Below are 23,928 nucleotides of genomic sequence, written 5' to 3'. Positions count from 1 at the left end.
TTTTGAAAAATTATACCTTTTTTTACCCTGTGAATTGCTATTATATGCCACACACTGGGTGAAGCATCATAGGTCAGATTTCAAAGTGAAACTAATGCAATTACAGTCTAATAAAACAAGAACAACTCTATCCTGCATGGATCATGGATGTGTATTTCTATGCAGTTCTGTTTGTTGGACATTTCAATAATCATCCATTTTTACTGACATGCACAAGATACGAAAGCATGCCTTGCTTCTTTTATCACTGCACACAATTGTGGGCTAACTAAGAACACGTAGATAAGTTTTTTTTGTTTTTTTTTTTGCAGACATGAGCACTGAAAATGTTGTGCATGGAAGTTGAAAGCTGAAAATCTGACTAACACAAACCAATACCAGTAAGCAAACATGCATTAGTACTGGAGTTCAAGCCTCATTTTTCTATCGATGCAAATTTAGTAAAAATTGAATGAAATGCATTATGGAAGCATCATTATCATGTCACATCCTTCTCTTTCCCATTATTCAAAATGCACCAACAAACACAAGTTACATTAATGAGGCCAAGTGCGTCAGTTAGCAAAGCAAATATACATTCAAGAACATAAAAACGTTCGAAATTGTCTATGTTACTCATGCATGCGCTATATTTTTAATATTTAAAACAGTTATTGCAAGCACACAACATAAATAATGAACAATAAGCAATCATACACAGTAGTCCGCTAACATTTTGGGCTGCTTAAAATGGTAGCAGGTCCCACCCACTCTGGCTTCAAAACAATGTACAGTGTAAGTCTGTAGTACCATCTCCCTTCTTTTCCTACCTCCACGATTTTGTCCCTGCATCCTTGACAGACTAACCGAAACAGCTGACAGAAGAAACCATTGTGGTTGTCTAGAGCAGCACTTCTCAAACATTTTCCGTCACGCCCCCTTCTAAAACATAAGTTATTTTGTCCCCTCCCATTTTTCTTTCATTCCACAACACTTCTCATACTTGGCACAAAAATGACCCACAATATCTATTACTTCTTTTGAATTATTGCAACCATCAGATACAATAACAACAGTAATAATAATCAATAGAGAAGCTCCTTTGTGCAAATCATAGTTTATTTATTTTAATTGTCATTCATTTGTAAATTAAAAGCTGGTGGGAGTCAAAAATTACAACTAGTTTATAAATAACCACAGCTGCATGTGCAGTTACTGTAACTGAGCCAGTATGTGTATTTCCCTAAATACTGTTTCGCAAATTAGTTAAAATTTTACTGCTTCCATCTATATTCCTTTTAATTCATTTACAATGTTTTAACAATTCAAAGGTGATGACACAGAAACGACGATAAACAATAGTCAACATTTAGACACCAATTTAAAAACTGTTATATTCAAACTGTTCATCCAATAAGGACATAAATAAGACTAAATACTCAACTAAACTGGCTGAGCACATGAACAGACACAGACGAACTGTCCGCCTAGGAGATGTTCAATACCCAGTAGCGGAGCATGCCCTCCAGCATAATTCTAGGGACCTAGGAACCTGCTACACCGTATGTGTCATTTGGCTTCTCCCACCCAACACCAGTCCCTCTGAACTCCGGAGATGGTAACTTGCACTCCAACACATCCTTTCATCCTGCCATCCCCCTGGACTGAACCTACGTTAAACAACCTCACTCCCATTTACTCTTCGGTCTTCTCCTCTTTCCCTTTCCTCTTTAGCCATTCATGCATCTTTTCATCCTACATCTGTATACTATATACCTCTTTACTTCTGTATGCATCCTCTTTGGTTTGAAGCTGGCACAGTACCTACAGTAGAATATCTTTGGATTTCCTCTGACAACCATGCCTCCATCCTTGCACCCTCCCTGTTGCTTCATAACCTGGGTTGTGAGTAACTAAATCCCCTTCTTCTCTTTCTTCCCTTTCTTTCCCCTCTCTCCTCCCTGATGAAGGAACATTTATTCCGAAAGCTAGGAACGTAAATTTTCGGTTGTTTTTTGTGTATCTATCGGCTGTACTGAGCTGAGGTAAGTACTGGCCAGCCCCTCTCTCTCTTTGTTAGTATTTGTTTCAGACTAAATACGTACACAGATGAAAATTCAGAAATTTTCTAACACCTGCACATTTAGTGTCGTGTGCTCAAACTCTCAAAGAAAGCAAATTCACACTTACAGCTGCAGTCGAGACCAACATTTCATCTCGGTTAATGCCATTGAAGAAAATGCTGGCTCACACACTTAATATGATTCGATAAATAATAACAGGCCCACTTTCCTTCTTGTTCATGCAGAGTCCGCACACAGACATTTTCAAGAGACATAGACTTAAATTCATATCAAAGTGTTCTATCTCTTAAGAGTTGTATTAGCTGTTCCTGTTCTACTGTCGACAAGTAGTCTGGTACAAACAAATCAAAAGCATTGTGGATACAGTCATTCTCAGATGAAGTGTATGAAAATTTATCATTGAACTGCCAACAAAGAATTTTTAGATGTATTCCACCAATTCTACTAATCCTACCTACACCCAACTCATTTTACTTCACGAAATCATCCAGAGAAGAAAACATCTTGCAGTTAACCCTGGGTTTTCCAAAGTCCGAGTTTACTCTTGAACAGAAACATTTTCTCACTTAGCAAAATGATATTACTATTTTGGCCTCAAAGTGATAGATTAACGTAATTCAGTTTCTCTAGCGTCAGCCAAGTAGCACAACATTACAAGCCATTTCTCATCCAGAAACAGAGCCGCGACTATATGATTGCTGTTCAGCCTGACAATGTGACGAAGAGCTTTACCACAAGACATCAAATGTACTTACATGTGTAATACAGGACCATAATTACTACAATCTATCTCCTCATGAAGAATACAAAACATCCTACCTTTTAAAGCCCATGCTTTCACAAAATTTACTGTGTTGACTGCATTGTTCATCATTTTGTTGACTTTAGGTTGTACTACTACCAACACTATTTGTCCGTGGCAGACTCTCCTCAACAAAAGAAGACTCTCCAGAAAAACAAATAAGTAAATAAAATAGTTTCACCTGTAGTCCTCCCTTTCAGAGCTTTACAAAGTAAAAAGTTCTCATGAATCTTATTTTCATAACAGTAGTGTACAAAAAGAAGAAACTGGGTGAAGATTTCCTATACCAATACTGTTATGAAGTTGCGGTGCGAATTTCAAGCTATCATAAAATCGGGGTAGCAACCGATTTTTCATGTCAGTGGCTACTGCATCAATACAATGAGCCACAAATCATCTGAGAGTGAGACTGACTTCAGACTCTCACCAAACCTTTTTCCATGCACAATTTCACACATTTTGGCGGCTGCATGAAAAAGTGATTTCTCGCCAATAATGTGTAGTGATCTGGATTTCACAATTAAGTAGGATACCTCTTGAGATGCTATTACAACTCTGTTCAGGAACTGATACTTTTTTGTTTGTTTGTTTGTTAGGAATGTGACATTTACTTCTAGTTTTACTTATGACACTTAAAAAATTCAATAGATTTACTTATACGGTCTGAATGTCTTGTCTGCAGGTGTATATTTAGTTTTATAGGCTTCAGGCTATTTTTGGCTAAACTGTTCAATCAAAGAACACATCATGGTTGTTCCTCATTATTCAAGAGAATGCTGGTAAAGCCTAATTTCAGATAATCAACTACGTATTTAAACATTTTGATTCTGTGTTTATAACAAACAATGCTGATAGGGACTGAGGAAGACACAAAAGAAGAATGTACATTGTTTAAATTTGAAACTTTTTCCTTATTAGAACTGCATTCTTTTGAAGGACAACAGAAACTTGCTGAATAGCTTCCACAGTATCACTTTTTACCATTGTGAATCTGCCACTCACACATGGGAATGGCAGAATTTGTATCACTTTATTTTAAATCTGGTTAACTACTTCCTCTGAAGATGCACAAGAATTTGGCTTCTAGCTAACTCAGTTCCTTTGAAATGACTCCAGAAGCTTGGCTGAAATCGAGAGGACAGTCACAATACCTGTGATTAATAGTCTGTTCTCATTGCCACTGTTGCAAGGAAGTCACGGTCACATCATCAAGTTGCTCGTTGTCATTAGCAATTGTTAAATGTTTGGTAAGTAGCTAACCCTGTGCACGATACGAGACAGGGGCAGTGTGATGGAATATTACCCTTGGCTTTTCTTAGCATTCCTGTTGACAGGATATACTGGTCACTTCTTGTGAGATACTACAACAAATTAATGATGCGGGAGCTTTCTAATTTGGTTCATGGAAATGAGCGTCTGATGCTAGAAATATTTGTTCACCAGAAGTCTTTTTCTTATACTATATGAAATATAAATATTTCAACAGAAGCTGGCGCACCCCCTCAGGGTGGTGTGTTCCCCACTTTGAGGGCAGCTGGTCTAGAGCAATGAGATCATATACATGCTCCATTTGTCATATACATGCTCCATTTGAAACCTTGTGAAACTGTTGTTAGTGTGAAGTAATCTTCAGAAAATGCTATATTCAATGTTTATTCCAAGCTGGTATGTAGCCTTTGTTTTATGAAATCTCTAATCACTGAAAGATATCCTTTGCATATCCACAATTTCCTCGCAAACTACAAAATCGAAACACGAATGAGAAATCTAACGCATAATCTTTCCACAGAGAAAGAATGCAGTTGGTGTTACTCCGAGCCGCTTCATGGGGTTGCACTGGAATGCATACCCAAACGTTTAATGACGATGTGGCTTTTGTAGTTCACTGCTTTTAGTGGTGCTGCAGTGCAATTGCAACTCACCTTGAACTTGAGGTAGTCACTGACAGAGTGGCCCGGCTCGCCGAGCCTCCGACCCCCGGGCCCGCCGTTCTCCACGCCGAGCACGTCGTGTAGCCGGCGCGAACCTGGCGGCCGGTACTTGCGGCCGTCCTTCGGCCTACGCAGCACGTAGCTGCCGTCGCCCGGCAGTTTGTCAAAATACTTGCGCGCTTTGTGCGCCTGGTCGAGGAGGTGTTTTGGTGGCATTCCCAGGACTTCGACGATTTTGTTCATTTGATCCACCTGAGAAAGAAGTTCCCATTTGTCACAGAAAGAATTTCAATGAAAACAGAACATTTTGTACTGCTAATTAATTAGGTCAGAAGTGCAAGACCACATTAGGACAGGTCTTAGACCCCTCTTTGATATATATATATATATATATATATATATATATATATATATATATATATATATATATATATATATATATATATATATATATATAAATTTTAACTTTCTCATCTGTGAGACAGGCAGCAATCTTTCAGCACTCTTAGTATTTACAGTTAATAGGTGATAATACGACACTGTACTGTCAAAATACCAGTGACACTGAAACTGGTGATTTGCAATTAACTGCAATTTTTATTTACTGGACACAGTAATTTAATTGTGCCTCTGCACCTTCAGCCCTGTATTACAATGACTTTTCAGTTTGTGCACTCATAATGCAACAAACTCAATAGTTGGAAACTTCTCACCTTTCAGCATTCCTGATGCATCTTTGTATGACTCTAAAATATGCCATGAGATCTTTTACAGTGTTGTTGTCATGACCAGTAAGTTTTTCAGAGATACCTCTCTTCAACGCAGACTAACTACAGACTGTAGCATTCTAAACAAGCTGTTCCATATACTCTCTGTTTATTGCTTCACATTTTTCTGTATCAAATTTATGTCTTCAATTTGTTCATGAAACAGACAGAAACTTAGGCAGCATAAGTTGCAGTATAAGTTGCCAAAACTCATTTATCAAATAGTCGTCACTCGATGTCCCATGCCATGTTTCAGGACTGTGTTCAAAACTTGTGTAATGCAAGCATAATGCTTAAAGGATTGCAATGCCTTGCATATTTTACAGCCTTGGTCAGTGAAAAATGAAATCTTATTAAAATACTGAAAATTTACTACTAACAATTTGAGTAATGTTTCTTCAATGTAGTTCTTAATATATTTCCCAGATTTTTATTTCTTCTCAGAAAAGGGAGTTGTCACCGATACCATATTTTGCAGGGCCTAATCTTGATGAGCAAAGTGTCCAGTAATAGAGACAGCTAACACATTTTCCAATTTGTTAGTTCCATATATCTGCTGGACACCAACAAGCAATCTTGCCTATGGCCTGGATAATGCTGGAAATCATACTCACTTGTATTTAAATGACCTGACCTTCAGTGTTTCATGCTGCTGTCATAGGATAGAGCCAAATGTTGGAGACATCTATATGTCCAAAATTGGAATTGACATTACAAGCTCCTGACATAAAGGGCAAAATGCTTCACCTTATATTACTGTAAATGGACAAAGATCTATGGCACACATATCCACACAACTTATTAATTATTGTAGGTTTCAATGAAACTGGTAATACTTCAGAACCTATACTTTGCTACTTCTGTGGTGTTCTGCAGACGTGCCTTCAGTTGTGTGGTGGCAAATCTGTAAAACAGGAGAGCAGAGCACTTGGCGCAGTACACGTAACCGATATCCTTATCGGTCACTAATGAAAATATCTCCTAAATAGTGTTACAGCCACTGTCCTTTGGATTCATTCCTTCAAATCAAGTTTCATGTTCAGACTCTCCATCTCAGCCTCACGTGCCACGACCCTACAGTGTGTTACTAAGTGGCACTACGGTAACTATAGCAAACTGTTGGACAATTCAAAATGCGGTGTTTGAATGAGCATTAAGGAAACCAAATACAGTTGCCCCCTTTCTCTAGGCAACCAAATCAGCTGTACTAACATCTGCTGGACTTACCCGGAACTATGTTCACTGAGCAACTTGTGTGAGCATAAATGTCGGATGAAGACCTCTGGTGGCAACAGTATGGGTTCGCCAACTCAACCCGTTTTGAAGGACAGTCTATAAGTCAGGGGCGATAAATGATTCCAGGGTCCTGACATATAGGCTGCCCTGCATGACACGAATATTGTGTTAAAGTAGTACTGGCCTGCTTTATCAAGATACTTTGAATGTATGTCAAACAAATAAATTATTTTCAAGGCCCTACTGCACTGCCCACCCTGCAGAGCAGATGTGTTGTGATAGTAATATCAGCCTGCTTTACAGAGCTGTACTGCAGGGGTTATCCAAGCCGATCAGCACAGTTGGAGACAGACTGAGACGGACAGAGGAGGGGATCGGCAGAGTGAAGGAGAGGCGGAAATTGCCAAAAAGAGGGGACGAGTAGGAGACGCACGCTGCAGGAGGAACATGAAGAGGGGTGGTGGACAGATGGAAAAGGAAGAAGAAGAGTTGGAGATGAAAAGAGAGAGGGGGAGAAGGATATGGTCAGAGGGAGGAGGAAGAACAATGTGGTCAGTGGGATGGGGAGACAAGGAGATGGTCAGAGGGAGGAGGTGGATGAAATGGGCTAAGAGAAGGGGGAGGACGAGATGTAGTGTGGGGAACAACAGAATGAAAACGATCAACTCGGTCAGTTGTTGGGAAACAATTGACTCGTATGGCTGTAGCTTTACGTATCAGTTGATTTATTCATTCATTCTTGTGAATGAGTCCTGCCTGTGATAGCAACAGAATGGAAACAAGTGAATCAATCAGTTGTAGCTTTACATGTCAGTTGTATTAATATGTTTCATTTCTTTTGAGTGACACCAGCCCACGGGAACAACCAAATGAAAACAGTCGACACAAACCAGTGGTGTTTTGCATACTGAACAACTTATTCATTCTTTCTTTTTGAGTGAAACCAGTCTCTAGTTTTTCTGTTGGTTGACACACGTATTCATTTGTTTATTAAACTGAAACCACTGTTTAGTCATTTAGCTGACTGAATTATCCAGTTATTCTTCCGAGTGAAACCATTCTGTAGTGCTTTTATCAGGTGAAGTACAGCAATGGTGTACAAAACAAACTGGGGGCACATATGCCCCCAGAGGGTAGCCACAACTCCAGGCATACATGAAGACGTCTCAGTGGGTACACCAAAGTTAAAATAAGCACTGTAAATACTCATTTAATTACGTACTAAAAGACTAATACTTCTTTCCACCATCCGAAACTGATAAACGAACTGCTGTGTATTAAATTGTTCCAGGTGCAATTAACATCACGTAACTAATAAAGCTTCACAGAGAGTACAGAATCGAGCATGCACAAAGGTTCTGTGAAGAAGAAAGGATACATGCCAGATTTTTGCGACTGTTTCATCCTGTTTTACTGAAAAGATGTGATTATGTCCATTAATTAATTATACAAAAATGTACCTAGCTAGCTAGCCCCTAAGCATCCCAAATGCCCCACATCAGCATTCTGCTGCTGCCAGTGTCAGAGTTCCAGCCAGTGTAAGGCGGTGGTGCGGCAGCCATTCGGTGCTATCACAGGTCCTGGCAGTGCTACGCTGTGTTAGCGCCGGCCACTGTTCCAGCTTCTCACGCCAGCTGCAACCTTGGCACAGGCAGCAGTAGGGAGAGGCTGTGGGAGCAGTACCACATGCACGCCCCAACAACCATTTCGTCCCCCCCCCCCCCCCCCTCCTCACCCCTGGGAAAGGATGTGAAAAAATGTGAAATCACTTTTAAAGACAGAGACTGAATGAAAACCATTCATATAACAGCTGCAGTCAACAGAGGCTTGTGTAAGTCGGTAGTCTCATATTGAATGAAACCATTCAAACCCGGTCAGTGAGTGAAAACATTCAAATAACGACCACAACTAACGGAGACTTGTTTCAGGCAGTTGTCTCTCTCTCACACACACACACACACACACACACACACACACACACACAGAGAGAGAGAGAGAGAGAGAGAGAGAGAGAGAGAGAGAGAGAGAGAGAGAGAGAGAGAGAGAGAGAGAGAGGAGGAGGAGATGCACAGATAGAGGTGGGAGGATGAGGTGGACAGACAGAGAGAAAGAGTGGTAGATACAGATAGGAGGAAGTGTGTTCAACATACCTGTTGAGCAAACACCTGGACAAAGTCACAAGCAAAAGGATAGAGTAAATATGAAATATATTCTCAAGTATCTGAACAGAACCTATCTAACAGAAAAATATTACACAAAAATCTCATAAACACTATGTTCTATCAGTTAAGAAGCTCCAAAACATTTCAAAATCGAGGAACGTTCAATTTTTACTTGTTTGCATTTTACAAATCTACAGTCATTTCCTTCCAACTGATATATAATTATTCAGATCAGAAGACAAAAGTATTTTAAAAATATTTTTGAAATATGTTCTACATGGGTGTGACCCACTGTGCCACTGTTAAACTGCTATCAAGTGTTGGACTCGTGAATCTACATGGTCCTCGTGTACATTTTAGCGATGTGAGAGAAAATAAGTGTTACAAAATAAGTGTTGTGGTTAACTTGTGATAGTTCCATATACATCGCTCACTTGATTATCATACATTTCACGTTTATTTACTCTTTCATAATCCTGAAAATATTCATAGTGAATTCTGTTCATCAAAATCTCTGTTTTATTGAAGGAAAATCATGGGTAAATGTAGAGTGACTAGAAATCCTCTGAAGCCTTTCAAGAAAAGGAGACATTTTGGAAAGCCAAAATTAGGTCCTATTACTATAAACAATAAAGACGATAACCGAGCATGTGAACTTAACCTTACTGGACACCTGCCCATTGCAATGAAAGTGAGAAAGAAAGTACTTAACAGAAGAAGCTTGGCTCGGTTGGCGAAAAGTATGAATTTTTTGTGGGCAAATCGAATGGGAATGAAATATTTGATATGCGAGTTCTAAACGGAATTTCTGCAAACTGTGTAGATGTATTCAATGTAGTGAAGTCAATCCAGATCTCTCTATAAAAACTGATGTAGGACTTGCCAGTGATACAGAACTGAACTGCAGTAAGTGTTCATACATGACCACCTTTTGAAAGTGTGTTACAGTAACTCCAAATGAAGAAAATGGTAGCAAACTCTATGAACACAATATTAGATTTTTTATGTCATGCACACAGTTGGTAAGGGTGCTACTGCAGGTGCAGTTTTCTGTGGCATGATGACTCTTGCAAATCCTACAACCAAGTCTACAAACTACAATAGATTTACAAGTTTACAAACTACAATAGATTTATAGGGTCTAAAGTAGTAGACATCTGTATAGAATCAACAAGGAAAGCTGTGGAAGAGGCAGTAATAGAAAACAGTGGTAATAGAGACTTGACTGCAGCATTCAATGGTACCTGGCATAACGGGGACACACATTTCTTTGTGGTGTAGTATCAACTGCCAACACATATACAGGGCAAGTTTTAGATGCAGCAGTAATATCCAAATATTGTTAAGTGTCCACAAAAAAGGTAGGCATGAAAATAATTGCATAGCTAACACTTAGTGGCAGTAATGGAGGAAGGGAAGTGGCTGGTGTTTCTAGTATATTTCAATGTTCTGTGATAAAGTGTGATATGTGAATTACATTGGTGACGGTGATTCTGTAAGTTTCAAACATATTCAATAACTGAAGCCCTATGGTGATGATGTGGTGCAGAAATTTGAGTGTATTGGACACACATAAATGAATGGGATCAAGACTTTGGCAACCGAAAGCTTCATACAAAAAACAAAAACTCAATGACGGTAAAGGGTTCAATGGGAAGGGACATTTAACTGACAGTGTAATTGACAAAATACAGAACTATCATGGGATAGCTATTAGACAAGACGCACACAGTGTCAATGAAATGAAGAAGACTATTTGGACTCTTTTTTTTTTTTTTTTTCAGCTGATGAAATTCCCCATCATTACCTGTGTCCAAAAGCAGAAAACAGATGGTGTAAGTTCAACATGGGACTGCTAACTGGTGAAGTGTACACTCATAAACACAGTCTGTCTGATGCAGTAATGGAAGCGATATAACCTATTTTCAGAGACTTAAGCGGCACCTGAGCTACTGAAAAAGTGTGTTCATGAAAAAACTCAAAACCGCAATGAAAGTGTAAATAGTGTTAAATGGTCAATAATCCCTAAGACTGTGTGTGTTGGGATAGAAACACTTCACTTTGGTGCGTATGATGTGTTGCTACTTCCAGTAATGGCAACATTGTAAGGTGCAAAGTATTTTGAAATATGGAAATGAAGATAGGTTTCAACATTGTATGAACGATGCTTGCTTTAGACAAGGAATGTAAGCTTACTCTTTGCCTAAATATGTCTGCTTGTGTCTGTGTATGTGCGGATGGATATGTGTGCGTGTGTGTGTGTGTGCGCGAGTGTACACCTGTCCTTTTTTTCCCCCTAAGGGAAGTCTTTCCGCTCCCGGGATTGGAATGACTCCTTACCCTCTCCCTTAAAACCCACATCCTTTCGTCTTTCCCTCTCCTTCCTGAAGAAGCAACCATCGGTTGTGAAAGCTAGTAATTCTGTGTGTGTGTTTGTGTGTTTTGTTCATGTGCCTGTCTGCCGGCACTTTCCCGCTTGGTAAGTCTTGGAATCTTTGTTTTTAATATATTTTTCCCATGTGGAAGTTTCTTTCTATTTTATACATATATACGAGGACAAAGAGTAAGCTGGAGGAGGAGTTTGCACAAGATGAAGATAATCCATCCTATGGAGGTTGAATGCATTAAAAAGGTAATCCAAACTTTGTCATTTGATTCCCAAAAGTTTCATTTTTTCATACAAATTACGAGTTTTCCCAGGATCTATAAAACACATTTGCTTCAAATTTTCAGGAAATGTTACATAGTCCCTTTTGCATAATTTAGCACAGCCTTTTTCCAAAAACCTGTATACTGTTGAATTTATAAACTAAAGATGGCACAAAAAAGTAGTGAGTCTTCCTTACAATAGCAAAAACTAATCTCTAGGAACTGAATTCATTTTTAAAAAAAGGGGAAAGAGAAAAAACTGTGTTAAGTTGTAGCCAATACTCCAATAAATAACCTGTAAAGATTTCAACTTCCTAGCTCAAATACTTTCTGAGAAAGCGATATTTTAATGTTGGAAGATAGTGCTTTCTGAAGCTCATTAGGCAAATTGTACTTGTAAATAGTAGACACTTTTTATAAATTGGTAATATTAATACCTTTGGTGATTAATAAACACAATTTTTCAACAATTTTTAATTTCATTTTGTAAAAATTAAGTTCTTAATTTCCTAAACACACACACACACACACACACACACACACACACACACACACACACAAAATTACTTCCGGATATTGCTATGCTGGCTGACTCAACCAACTAAGCAGTTTTCAGAGTTTTCCAAATGTCTGTCTGCTAGGCTTTCATGGATTCTTTATCAATGTGCTTCCTTTGTCGTATTTTTTATGGAGTGTCACCAGTTATTTACTTTTCTTTTATGCAACATCTTCATTTCACTTCCCTAACTAGTAGTACCATCTGCGTACCACATCAACGGCAGCAGACTCACCTCGTTGGCTCCACTGAAGAGTGGCTCGCCAGTGTGCATCTCGACCAAAATGCAACCGAGGCTCCACATGTCAATGGCGAGGTCATATGGGATTCCTAGGAGCACCTCCGGCGACCGGTAGAACCGAGACTGGATGTACTGGTATATCTGAAAGTCACACAACAATGTTTGATATACATATGAGAAAACAGTTTGTTAATTAGTTTCAGGAAAACTATAAACAGTAATTTTTACAATTAATACAAAACAAAATAAAACTACTGATCACTAGATAAGTTTTGTGGAATTAAAGGAACATTCCACTGGTGAGTTGCAGAGAAGAAAAGCTCTCTGTAAGGAGTGTGAACCAGTTTACACCAATCTTTAGCTTCTCTACATAATGAGAATGGATCCAAGGGAAAAAACTGACAAACCCAAGAACTCCGTGTATTAAACATACTTTTAGAAATGTATTGTTTATTACTCTTACTCACAATGTTAGCAATGTTGTGGCAATGGACAGAAGTTGGAATGATTATGCTTCCTTGCACAGCTACAATTAATATAGGACACATTTCAATACAAGAGTTCATGAGTTAAAGGTACTTATTCATGTACACAATGTTTCTCCAGAAATCAAATACACTTCTGTCCAGATACTATACATCAATAACAGAGAAACAAGTGAGTACACAAGCATACTTTTGAATGTTTAACAATGAAAAAAAATTCGCTCCAACAACAAAAGGGTAAAGTTCTCCATCTTGAAAAAAAAAAAAAAAAGAGTGTTTTGATTGATTAGACATGAATTTCAGTCTGACCTTGGTCTGTACTTCAGAACATTTCCTCGATCATCTCTCATCTTGTCTATGCCTGCAAACTGTTCCCTCCCAGCTCTTTCCAGTTACCAGTTAATTGTTCCTGTAGGTCTTATTTTATGTCCCATGAGCTAATCCCTGCTTTCCACAGACCATTTTAACCACTTATTTTTCTTGTGCATTTTCATTTCACACTTAATCCACTCCATTAACTTCTAAAAATTCAACTGTTCAACGCACACAATTTCATTTTTAGTCACAATATCTGGGTGACCCTTGCAATCATTTATTTCGGATACAGCGAGTAATGTTAAAGCTGTCACCGCCGTGTCTTACAAAAGTGACTGAGCAGGTCATTGAAAAAAGAAAAGCAAAGTTTCAGTCTTAAATGCTGGGTAGTTTTGAGAAAGAGAAAGGAAGATTGGGATTTAATGTCCTGTAAATGTTGAGATTATTAGAGAGTGAATACTAGTATAAGGAAGGGCATTGGCTGTGTACTTTCGCAGGAATCATCCCAGGATTCCCCTTAGTTAGGTGATTGGTAGGTCAGGAATTTTCGTCATTGTCCCCCCAAATATGAGTCCAGAGTATCACTCAGTTTTGTGAAGAAATAGAGCTTTTTTTATCTTGCTGAAGTTCTAACAAGTGCAGACAGTTGGTGAGACAATCCTGTGGTTAGGCTGTACAGACATTGTAATCTAGATTTCCACATTCACTTTTTTCCTTACGGAAAACTTTTATTTTTCACCAAAAAAGATCAGCATTCCAACCCTATAAACAGTTCTCTCCTCTCTCTCTCTCTCTCTCTCTCTCTCTCTCTCTCTCTCTCTCTCTCTCTCTCTCTCTCTCTCCCTCCACCCCACTCCCCCTCCCCACATAACCATTAAAGTATAGTTCTCCCTCTTTTCTGCATTCCTTCTTTCATTCATCAAATGCAAGGCAAAAATTTCATTTCTGGTATCACTTTCTTGGAACCCAAATACACATTTGTACCTCTTCCATTTTTCTAAATGTTATTCTGACTGGCAATCTGTAAACACAAATATTAAAATGCTTATCCACTGCTGCTTTTTTAACATATTTCTGTTCTTGAAGTGCAATAGTACTTCCAATAGTCCTTTTTGACACCAGCTCAAACACCCCTTTACTCCTAAAAAACTTCCTGTTACCCAAAGTGAATTTAATAACTCCAAACCCAACTCTCAATTCATGCTGACTTGCTCAAGTTCAATGCATCCAATGCTCTTGCTAACTCCAATTAAGGCTTATCTTACATTATCCAAACTCTTTACTAGGCACGACACTTGTCAACAAATTGGTCAATCGACTGACTTACCCTCTGGCCCAACTGGCACGAGCTGCCGAAGTCCACGATCTTGATGGCGGACCTCTTGGGGTTGCACAGAAGGATGTTCTCCGGCTTGAGGTCACAGTGGATGATGTTGAGCTCCGGAGTTGACAGGAAGAGCAGTGCCGTGCACAGCTGCTGCGCGAACTTGCGCGTCAGGTTGAGTGACACACCACGGAAGTTTGTGTTCCGTAGCAAGTCGTATAGGTTGTACGACAGCAGCTCGAACACCAGGCACAGGTGGTTGCGCCACATGAAGTGCCTCTTCAGTTTCACTGTGGATTACCCAAACACATAGTTACTCAGATTGCTGTCACATAGGTCACTGCAATATTTAAACACAGGCACTGAGGGCATCTATAGAAACAAAATACAGCACGATTCTGATTATACAGGTGCCAATTGCCTGGCTTGTGGATTACCCATGCTGAGTATGGCATTTTAAAAAAATAAAATAAAATCCAAGCCTGAAGAACTGTATTATAATTAGGGCAAATATTTTTGTTTTGAGTAAGAATTCCTGATTGTAGCAAAATTGATTACAAATATATTCACAAGTCGTTAAATATCCAAGTCCATGAACTCGTATTTGGGTTGCTGAGTGACAAAGCTATAGTGAACAAAGTGAGCTCGAGAGAAGAAGAGAGCATAGAAGAAGTGATTGAGGAATGCACTGTCACACACACCGAGGCCCTGAAATGCATTTTTCTGTCACTAAAGCATACAGGGCAAAATTTGTTTCATATGCTTTGACTCGAAAATGAGAACTGTCATCAGAAAAAACTAAATGAGATCAGAAACAGGAAAAATTGGCCAATTATTTCCTGAAATTGAATTGAAAGTAAGGGATATGAAATACAGTGTGTTTTTAATGTAATTTTCTAAGTCATCAGTTTCCGGCAAGTAGTGAGTACGAAAGGCAGTCAGCTTTCAAATGTGACATGTGCCATGTTTTGTAAATACTTTAGATAACAGATTCTAAAAAATGTGTATTTTGGATTATCTGCGTCTTTTGGTGATCTGTGTGGTCTCGAGTCTCTTTTATCCACCATAATAGTGGTCCTGGTGTACCAGTAGAAACAAGGAGTACGTCAAAAGCTATACTAGGGACCAGCGAAAGCAGTAACAGAAGGGTAGGTCAGTTCTCCCATTCCCAGTCTCCCCTCCATTTGTAGCAACCAATCAAGGTTTCGGCCTAGACCGTGACTAAGCTCACTGTTGACACAGCGTTATTTCTGTCAAGGGTGCCATCCAGGTAACATATTAAAAATAAATGGTTACCAAACAAATACTCATCATTAACACAATTTATGAGGAACTACTGCACTTCATTCATGCTGCTGTTGGCACGGCTTTACAGCTTTGCTGCTAGCCATTACTCAGCATTTTTTTTTATGTGTGCACTGCACAGAAGTGTATGTTTGGGAATAGAGCAGTGATTCTCATCTGGTAGTATTGCTATTTTTGTTTGTGAGTTAAGATGACTGAATTTCATAACACACAAAGAGCCAAACAAAGGACATCATATACAAAATATATGAATTTCCTTGTGATCTTAAAGACAGTGCCAGAAGAGACGAAATCTTATTGGTACCACTCACTGTAACATCAAAGGTGTGTGGTATTTCACTTTGAAAGGAACACAGAATATTTGCGGGGGCATGAGAGAGAGAAACGTGTGGGTAAGAAATGAAGTTTCAATCTCCAAGAAGAGATATTAGTGGAAGTAATCAAATTTTATGACCGTGTTGAATATCCTACAGTGCAAAAGGGAGCAGACATTTTAAGCAGCAAGGCTGCTTTCACACGGAGTTGCCATTTGAGTGGAAGAATTCTGACATCTTTGGGATTTAGGTAAATAAAATTTTATGATGGAGGACGCTTTCTGATGGAGAGATCAGATTTCAGCAGCTGGGCCTACTCTTCTGTGAAAAGTACAGCTTCAGAAAAGGAAATCATTGTCACCCTATTATTTATCTTGGTGAGATCTGGCTCAATAAAAATCACACCAGAAAGTGCATCTGGCAGGATTCAAAAAGCAATGATAAAGTACTGAAGGGCAAAGGAAATAGATTAAGATAATTCTCATTTATAGTTCCATCTCAGTTGCACATTTTAAATTAGATTGCATGTTTCAATCACTCTGGATCATATGCAGTTCTGAGTAGACACGACAGGTTGCTCACCCAACTACTTAAATATGAACATGGTCCAGAGTGATCAAAACAAGTAATTTAAAATGTGTAACTGAGATAGAACAATAAAACAGAATTATCTTAATTATCTAAAAAGTTGCTGCATCTCTAAAGATGATTATGTTGACTATAGTGAAAAGAAATAGACTTACTGTCTCTCATGTAGTGTCATATGAATATGGCTTACAAAAAGAGAAAAGATAATATTTACGTCCTGTAAATCCAGTGATTATCATGAAGAAATGAATAGTGATGTACTTAAACTCTTTTAGATCTACTACGTTTTTTAGAAGAGGATCGTGCGATCATCATGGATAATGCCAGTTACCATTCAAGTGAAAAAAAGGAGAAAATTCCTCATTTTGCAAGAAACTGCATGGTGTCTAGAAGAGAAAAGTGTTTCAATTTCAGGCTGCTACACAAAAGTGGAGATGTTTGAGCAATCACTTACCACTGCCAATATACCACGACAGAAAATGTGGGGGCCATAGTGAAAGGAAAAGTCACATCCAGAAATTCCACATTCAGGACGAAAGACATACAGAAAAGAAAGAAATTGATGATGTCATGATGGAAGACTAGATTAAGTGCATATGTCATGCAAGAAAATGACTTTCAGCACGTAGACATCCAAGCAAAGATTGTTGAAAGAATTGTCATTACTTCAAATAACACTTCATGTAGTGAATTTCTGAAGGAAGGCATCCACGGGTTCACTGAAACTGACATTTCTCCAAATTCATGAAATTTGTTTATCATTGTGGAATCTTTCTGACATTGGGTGCATTAGGTATGAAGATATTTATCTTTTGGTGAGACATGAAAATCTGTGCTGGACCGAGATTTGAACTCCTATTTCCCACTTGTCGTGAGCGGTTGCCTCAACCACTTCAGCTATCCTACATGCCTCCAGACCATCACAAACTTCTATATTTCACATTGTCTATGATCCCAATGCTCACAATACTTCTTGGGTTAACACCACAGGGTTGCAAGAGTACAAATGTATTCAACTATGATTAAATTTCATAAATTTAGTAACGATGTTTCTGCATACATTGCTTCTTCAAATAACTCCTCTGATAATAAGACTTAAGAAGAGGACACTTAAATAGAACTCTGTACTTAAATAGAACTCTGTTGCATTAAATATTGTTTGTTCCCTTCCCTCCTCAAAGCTGCGAGTGCAATTTCCTGATTCTGCTCTCTTTCGTTGTCACCTTCCTTTTCCTCTCCCCTCCCAAAAATTTATCAATACTGGACAGAAAAGCCACTGTGCCTAAGCTCGCATATTTGGATATGTTACTTGTGGGGAACAGGATACCCATGTTTTCTGCTTTGTACCAAAGTTAAGACTATATGCAAATATAAGGAATGCTTAAAACTTCACATAATCAGAACTGAAATAGCTTTAGAATTTAGCACGTGAGTATTAATAATGCACTGGTGGTAAAATACCTTCTAAAGCACATGAGTATACATTAATTTGGAGAGGCTGCTGTTTCCAACAGCATTTTCCTGATGTATAGGTTTGGAGCCATAACATCACTGCCTGTTTCTGATTACAAAATGTTTATTGGAATACACTACCGGCAAGTTTCGTTTATCGTGTCATTTACATGTGAGCACCGTGTGATGCACTAAGCATTCATGTGCCAGATGGCATACTTCGCCAGGTTGAGCTCGACATGTGAAGGCTGAAGGCTTCTGATTTGTGGCACCTGAGGTATCCCCATAAACATGAATGGGGGAAATGTGCAGACAAGGTGAAGGGCATGGCTTCTGCTCTGCCCCTCCGGCTACCACTTTCGCTGTGTGCTAATAACATGTTTAAGCTATTACATGTGCCTATGCAACTCTACATATAGATTATTTCATGTCAAATAGTCTGGTTTTACAGATATTCCCCACTCCAACATCTCAGATTTTGTTTAAAATTCATATACAGGTTTTCTAAATGATTAACATAAGATACAAGAATTTCTGGCCTGCAAAATAAATACTTGTAGGAGCCTCTTAAGTGATAGGTGACAGAATGATGACATTTCAAAAATTCTGACCAAATTTTAGGTACTGTATTTCAGTCAACAATTGTGGTACAGTTTTGATTACTTTTTCCCTTGAGTTATAGGGTTCTAACAAGTTGTAAATATACAGAATAATCCAAATTCTTCATTTTTCATACGAGGCTTACTGTGTTATGCATTTACTACTGCTTTCCAAAAAAGTGTGCGATTTGGAACATGTTGTTACAAAATAGGGAAATGCATGACAAACTTCATTGTATTGTTGTAAACATTCAGAGAAAAATGAAATCATGGAAATTTGGTATTTTGTAGACAAAAGAATGATCTTTATATTGAAAACAAAGATTCCAAGACTTACCAAGTGGGAAAGCGCCGGTAGACAGGCAGAATAAATAAAACACACAAACAGAATTTCTAGCTTTCGCAACCGACGGTTGCTTCTTCAGGAAAGAGGGAAGGAGAGGGAAAGACGAAAGGATGTGGGTTTTAAAGGAGAGTGTAAGAAGTCATTCCAATCCCGGGAGCGGAAAGACTTACCTTAGGGGGAAAAAGGACAGGTGTACACTCGCGCGCACACACACACACACACACACACACACACATATCCATCCGCACATACACAGACACAAGCAGACATAATGGATATGTGTATGTGTGCGCGAGTGTACACCTGTCCTTTTTCCCCCTAAGGTAGGTCTTTCTGCTCCCGGGATTGGAATGACTCCTTACCCTCTCCCTTAAAACCCACATCCTTTCGTCTTTCCCTCTCCTTCCCTCTTTCCTGAAGAAGCAACCGTCAGTTGTGAAAGCTAGAAATTCTGTGTGTGTCTTTGTGTGTTTTATTTATTGCGCCTGTCTACCGGCGCTTTCCCGCTTGGTAAGTCTTGGAATCTTTGTTTTTAATATATTTTTCCCATGTGGAAGTTTCTTTCTATTTTATTTACAAAGAATGATCTTTCCTATGGTTGTTAACGTAAGTTAGGATCAGCTATTCAGCCTGGGAATTAAGAAGCTTCTACTCAAATCATTGAAGTTTGCAAGCTAGAAATTTATGTACTTTCCTCTAATCATTTAGCAAACCTGCACATAAAAGCTGAACAAAATCTGTGATGGCTGAATGGCAGCCCCTAAACCACTTCACATGGAATCATCCAAAGACTTTTTTTTTCCCTCTTTGCTCTAAACTGGCCCTGGTATAATGAATGGTTATTACTACCACAAAATTCCTTCTTAAAAATAAAACTATGTTGATTCACTGAAATGCTTGGAATCACTTTATGATGTTAATCACAGCATATAACAACACAGCAAAACGCTTCTCAAATGCCTCATTGCAGAGCTGTTTCAGAGTGAAGTGAACACAGTACCTGCGAAGTATTTAGTTTTGTAATTCTGACTCAACAAGCACAGTGATAAATGATACAACTCCACACTTCCTTTCTGTCATGCGAATATTTTAATTAAAAAACATACAATATTATGATGAAAATCCCCAATTTCTAATGTGCCAACACACATACTCATTGTTTCTGTTTCTTATTGACACTCACTGTGTTGTGCTTTATCAATTTGACTTACATTTGCCTACAGGAGGAGGAGGAGGAGGAGGAGGAGGAGGAGGAGGGAGGAGAAAACAAGCAACAAGAACATAAACATAACACTGACCAGAAATGCTTCTGATAACGTGATAAAATGTAGAATAACCACAGGCATCTCACAACACACAATATATGAACAATTAGTTAAAAATTTATGTACGAGGGTAATCCCAAAAGTAAGGTCTCCTATATTTTTATAATTATGTAGACCTGTTTATTTCTACAATGGTTTACATCAGTTTACGGCTTGAACATTTAGCTATTTTTTGACATAATCACAGTTTCTGTCGATGGGTTTTTGTAGACGCTGTGGTAGTTTTTGTATGTCCATGGCACACCAGCTCGCCGCCACGCTGTTCAGAAAGTTATGAACTTCTTCTTTCACCTCGTCGTAGGAGCTGAATCGCTGGGACCACAATTAACGCTGACAGGTCCTGTGATACTCTGAACAAACTCAAACGGGCAATTCTCGCTTAACAAACCGTTGCTCTACTGCAACAGTTTCAGTGAAGCGTAATCACCCACCCACCCTATAGGCCTGACTTGGCACCCAGTGACTATCACTTGTTCCCTTAAGTTAGAAGAACATTTGGCCGGATAGCAATTCAGCTCCGATGAAGGGGTGAAAGAAGAAGTTGATAACTTTCTGAACAGCATGGTGGTGAGCTGGTATGACATGGGCATACAAAAATTGCCACAGTGTCTACAAAAATGCATCGATAGAAATGGTGATAGCTAAATGTTCAAGCTGTAAACTGATGTAAACCATTGTAGAAATAAGCAGGTCTATGTACTTATAAAAAATAGAAGACCCTACTTTTGAGATTACCCTCGTAAGATAAGTGAATTGTCTATGTTGAAAAACAGTAGTTACACAAAATTACTGGACAACATCAATAGCTATTGCAAATTTCTCTCTCTATAAGAATAAAGCTGTGCATTTACAGAGGCAGCTATTAAGATGGTTGGAAAACTTACCTATATAATACTTGTTGTCTGCATCTGCTTTGTTCATCATTTCCAGCAGCTTTACCTCTATCTGTGCCTGATTGAGGAAAGGCTTCTTATTTTTAATAATTTTAATGGCGACTTGACACTGCTCCTCGTGGTCATACGCTTTGACAACCTTAAATAAGAGAAATGACTATTTGTAGCACATGAAAGGCTCTTTGGTTTCACATTTGGACATTGGAAAAAACAAGACACATAATGTGAAGAATTTCAGAACTCAGAACTTACACAGAACTCTACAGTACTAGGTAATAGCAACAAACAACTATGAAATACGTAGCCTGATGGTGATACACGTGATATTGCTCCAAGTTTGCCTAGCTCATAGTTCTGTAATCACTTCTAAATCCCACAGTCACATCTTCATCAGAAATCAAAAATAAATAGTCTCACTAAGTAATAGAAACAGCAGGAATGGACACAGAACACAAGCAGCAATTTGGTTTTACTACAATCAAAGCACTGTCATTTTGTGTAAAGTAGAGGAAACTATCAAAACGGAAGGCAGGAAGATCGACACTTACCTGTCCGAACGAGCCCTTGCCAATGAGAGAGTCAATCTCATAGCGGTCGAGGAACTTCTCGCCATTCTTGATGATGTAATCGTGGTTGTCATCGTCATAGCCGTCGTTGTACAGCTTGCGCTCTTTCTTGTGCGAAGAGTCATCGCCCTGCGTCTGCTGCGCCCGTCGTTTCTTCTTCGCGTAGTACACCTGAGAACAGTGGAACGCACTTATCACTCTTCTGCTTATCTCCCAGTTACCAAACTGTCTAACACATTTGTTTCAGGCACAGTGAGCCCTGCACAATACAATACACGATTACATAGGTATCATAAATATCCAACCGAGATGTTTCGAAACATGTAAAAAAAAAAAACTTTCATTGAAGCTTATACATTTGCACCAAATTCATATTTGCTACTTTTGCTGTTGATTTTAAACTAAATCATGTTTACTTGAAATTAGTGAGAATAATCATTCTGAGATCCTGGTTTATGTAAATACTGAAATGTTAGATGAGGCAGGAATGAAAGCAAACAAATGATAAAAATCTATGTTTCTTTTTTACAAACCTGGAAATAATGCGTTGGACTTATGAGCACTCCACGAGGCTCACAGAAAATACCTCGCATTCTTGTGTATCGCACAATGCAGTACCTCCACTGCACAAGCTCAAACACCAGCATTATTTACTACTTCCTGAGTAAGACTACCTACAGTGAAGACAGCTGGCAATTAACTGAGTTAATTCTAAATATTTCATAAAATTATTACACAGAGCCGAAAAGTAGTGAAACTGGTGGAGAGGTTGACTGAAGTTTTTGAACTTATTTTTCTTGAAACTTCCTGGAAGATTAAAGCTGTGTGCCGGACACAGACTCGAACTCAGGACCTTTGCCTTTCGCGGGCAAGTGCTCTAGCAACTGAGCTACCCAAGCACGACTCACGACCCGTCCTCACAGCTTTAATTCTGTCAGTACCTCGTCTCCTACCTTCCAAACTTCACAGAAGCTCTCCTGCGAACCTGTTTTTCTTACATTTTTATTATGTGGTGTCATTCAGCCTGTCCTGTAGCATATTTCGAAGCAGGAACTAAATTACATTTGAAGTATTTCACATAAACATATAGCTTATCATTACACAACGTAACTTTAAGACTGAATACACAGATCCTCTTTGTAATTTAAACTTACTTACTGAAATAAAATACAGTAATCTTCTGTGTAGTGTTTCGATTAAAGATAAGTTGTAACACAATATAAAACACTAAACTCCTGCCATACGGAGAAATAATAAAAGCAATTAGAACAGCTAAGGCTAGATGCTAATTTTACCTTGGTTAGCTTCAGTTCCAAAAATGATAGGGTCTCACCATACCACAGGATTGTCTGCTGATTTTCAGTAACAACTACTTAAATCAATTACGTTTGTACAGTGTCCGCCTTGTCAAACTCCCGATAGTAGTCCCCCTATTTTCGTTCTAAGGTACTTCCTACTATGTTTGGTGCTACACTGATTTATACATTCTTCACATATTTTATATGCCATACCGCATATGTCACTAGACACGGAACAATCGGTCAGTTTTACTAACAATACGCTTGTGAAGACATTTCTTCTGTTCTACTACTTTTGTCTTCGTGATAAGCTGTGACTTACGATCTTGGACGTGCTTTGTCCGGATCCGTATTTACGATTGTTATCGCTGATATTGCGTTATGTTTTGTTAGCGTAATCATTTGTGATTGAACGTTTGCTAATATTACTCTCCTTTGTGAACACATTCCCTTGAGAAGTAATGCAGCAAAATACGAAAAAGTTACAGTTGTTATCAACCTGAATGTTGGTTTGCCAATACTACAATGTTTTTTTAAGCGCGGTCTTTTCAGAGGGTATGTACTCAGGCAACCTAGTATCGTGGAAATAACTCACACAGCCAGTTATAGGAAGACGAACAGTTTTAATGTTGGCTCCGATGCACAACGGAACTCGGCATTTTTACATGAACACGAATCTGATCAAATAAAGGAAAATGTGAATTCTACGTC

The 23,928-nt window shown here is 38.7% G+C and overlaps 1 protein-coding gene across 1 annotated transcript in view; it reads right to left on the bottom strand.

Moving 5' to 3' along the window:
* LOC126292160 (serine/threonine-protein kinase minibrain) overlaps nt 1-23,928 on the bottom strand; it is a 415,012-nt gene that overhangs the window by 30,386 nt on the left and 360,698 nt on the right. Inside the window, exons 3-7 of the mRNA XM_049985998.1 lie at nt 21,902-22,090; nt 21,345-21,492; nt 14,535-14,821; nt 12,402-12,548; nt 4,788-5,048 (exon numbers count right to left, since the gene is read on the bottom strand). Of these exons, the coding sequence (XP_049841955.1) occupies nt 4,788-5,048; nt 12,402-12,548; nt 14,535-14,821; nt 21,345-21,492; nt 21,902-22,090 (1,032 nt within the window). The remainder of the gene's footprint in view (nt 1-4,787; nt 5,049-12,401; nt 12,549-14,534; nt 14,822-21,344; nt 21,493-21,901; nt 22,091-23,928) is intronic.

The sequence above is a fragment of the Schistocerca gregaria genome, chromosome 9 (genome assembly GCF_023897955.1).
Source record: "Schistocerca gregaria isolate iqSchGreg1 chromosome 9, iqSchGreg1.2, whole genome shotgun sequence".
NCBI classification, from domain to species: domain Eukaryota; kingdom Metazoa; phylum Arthropoda; class Insecta; order Orthoptera; family Acrididae; genus Schistocerca; species Schistocerca gregaria.
The sequence above is the reverse complement of the archived record's forward strand: the minus strand, read 5'-3'. Positions and strand labels throughout refer to the sequence as shown.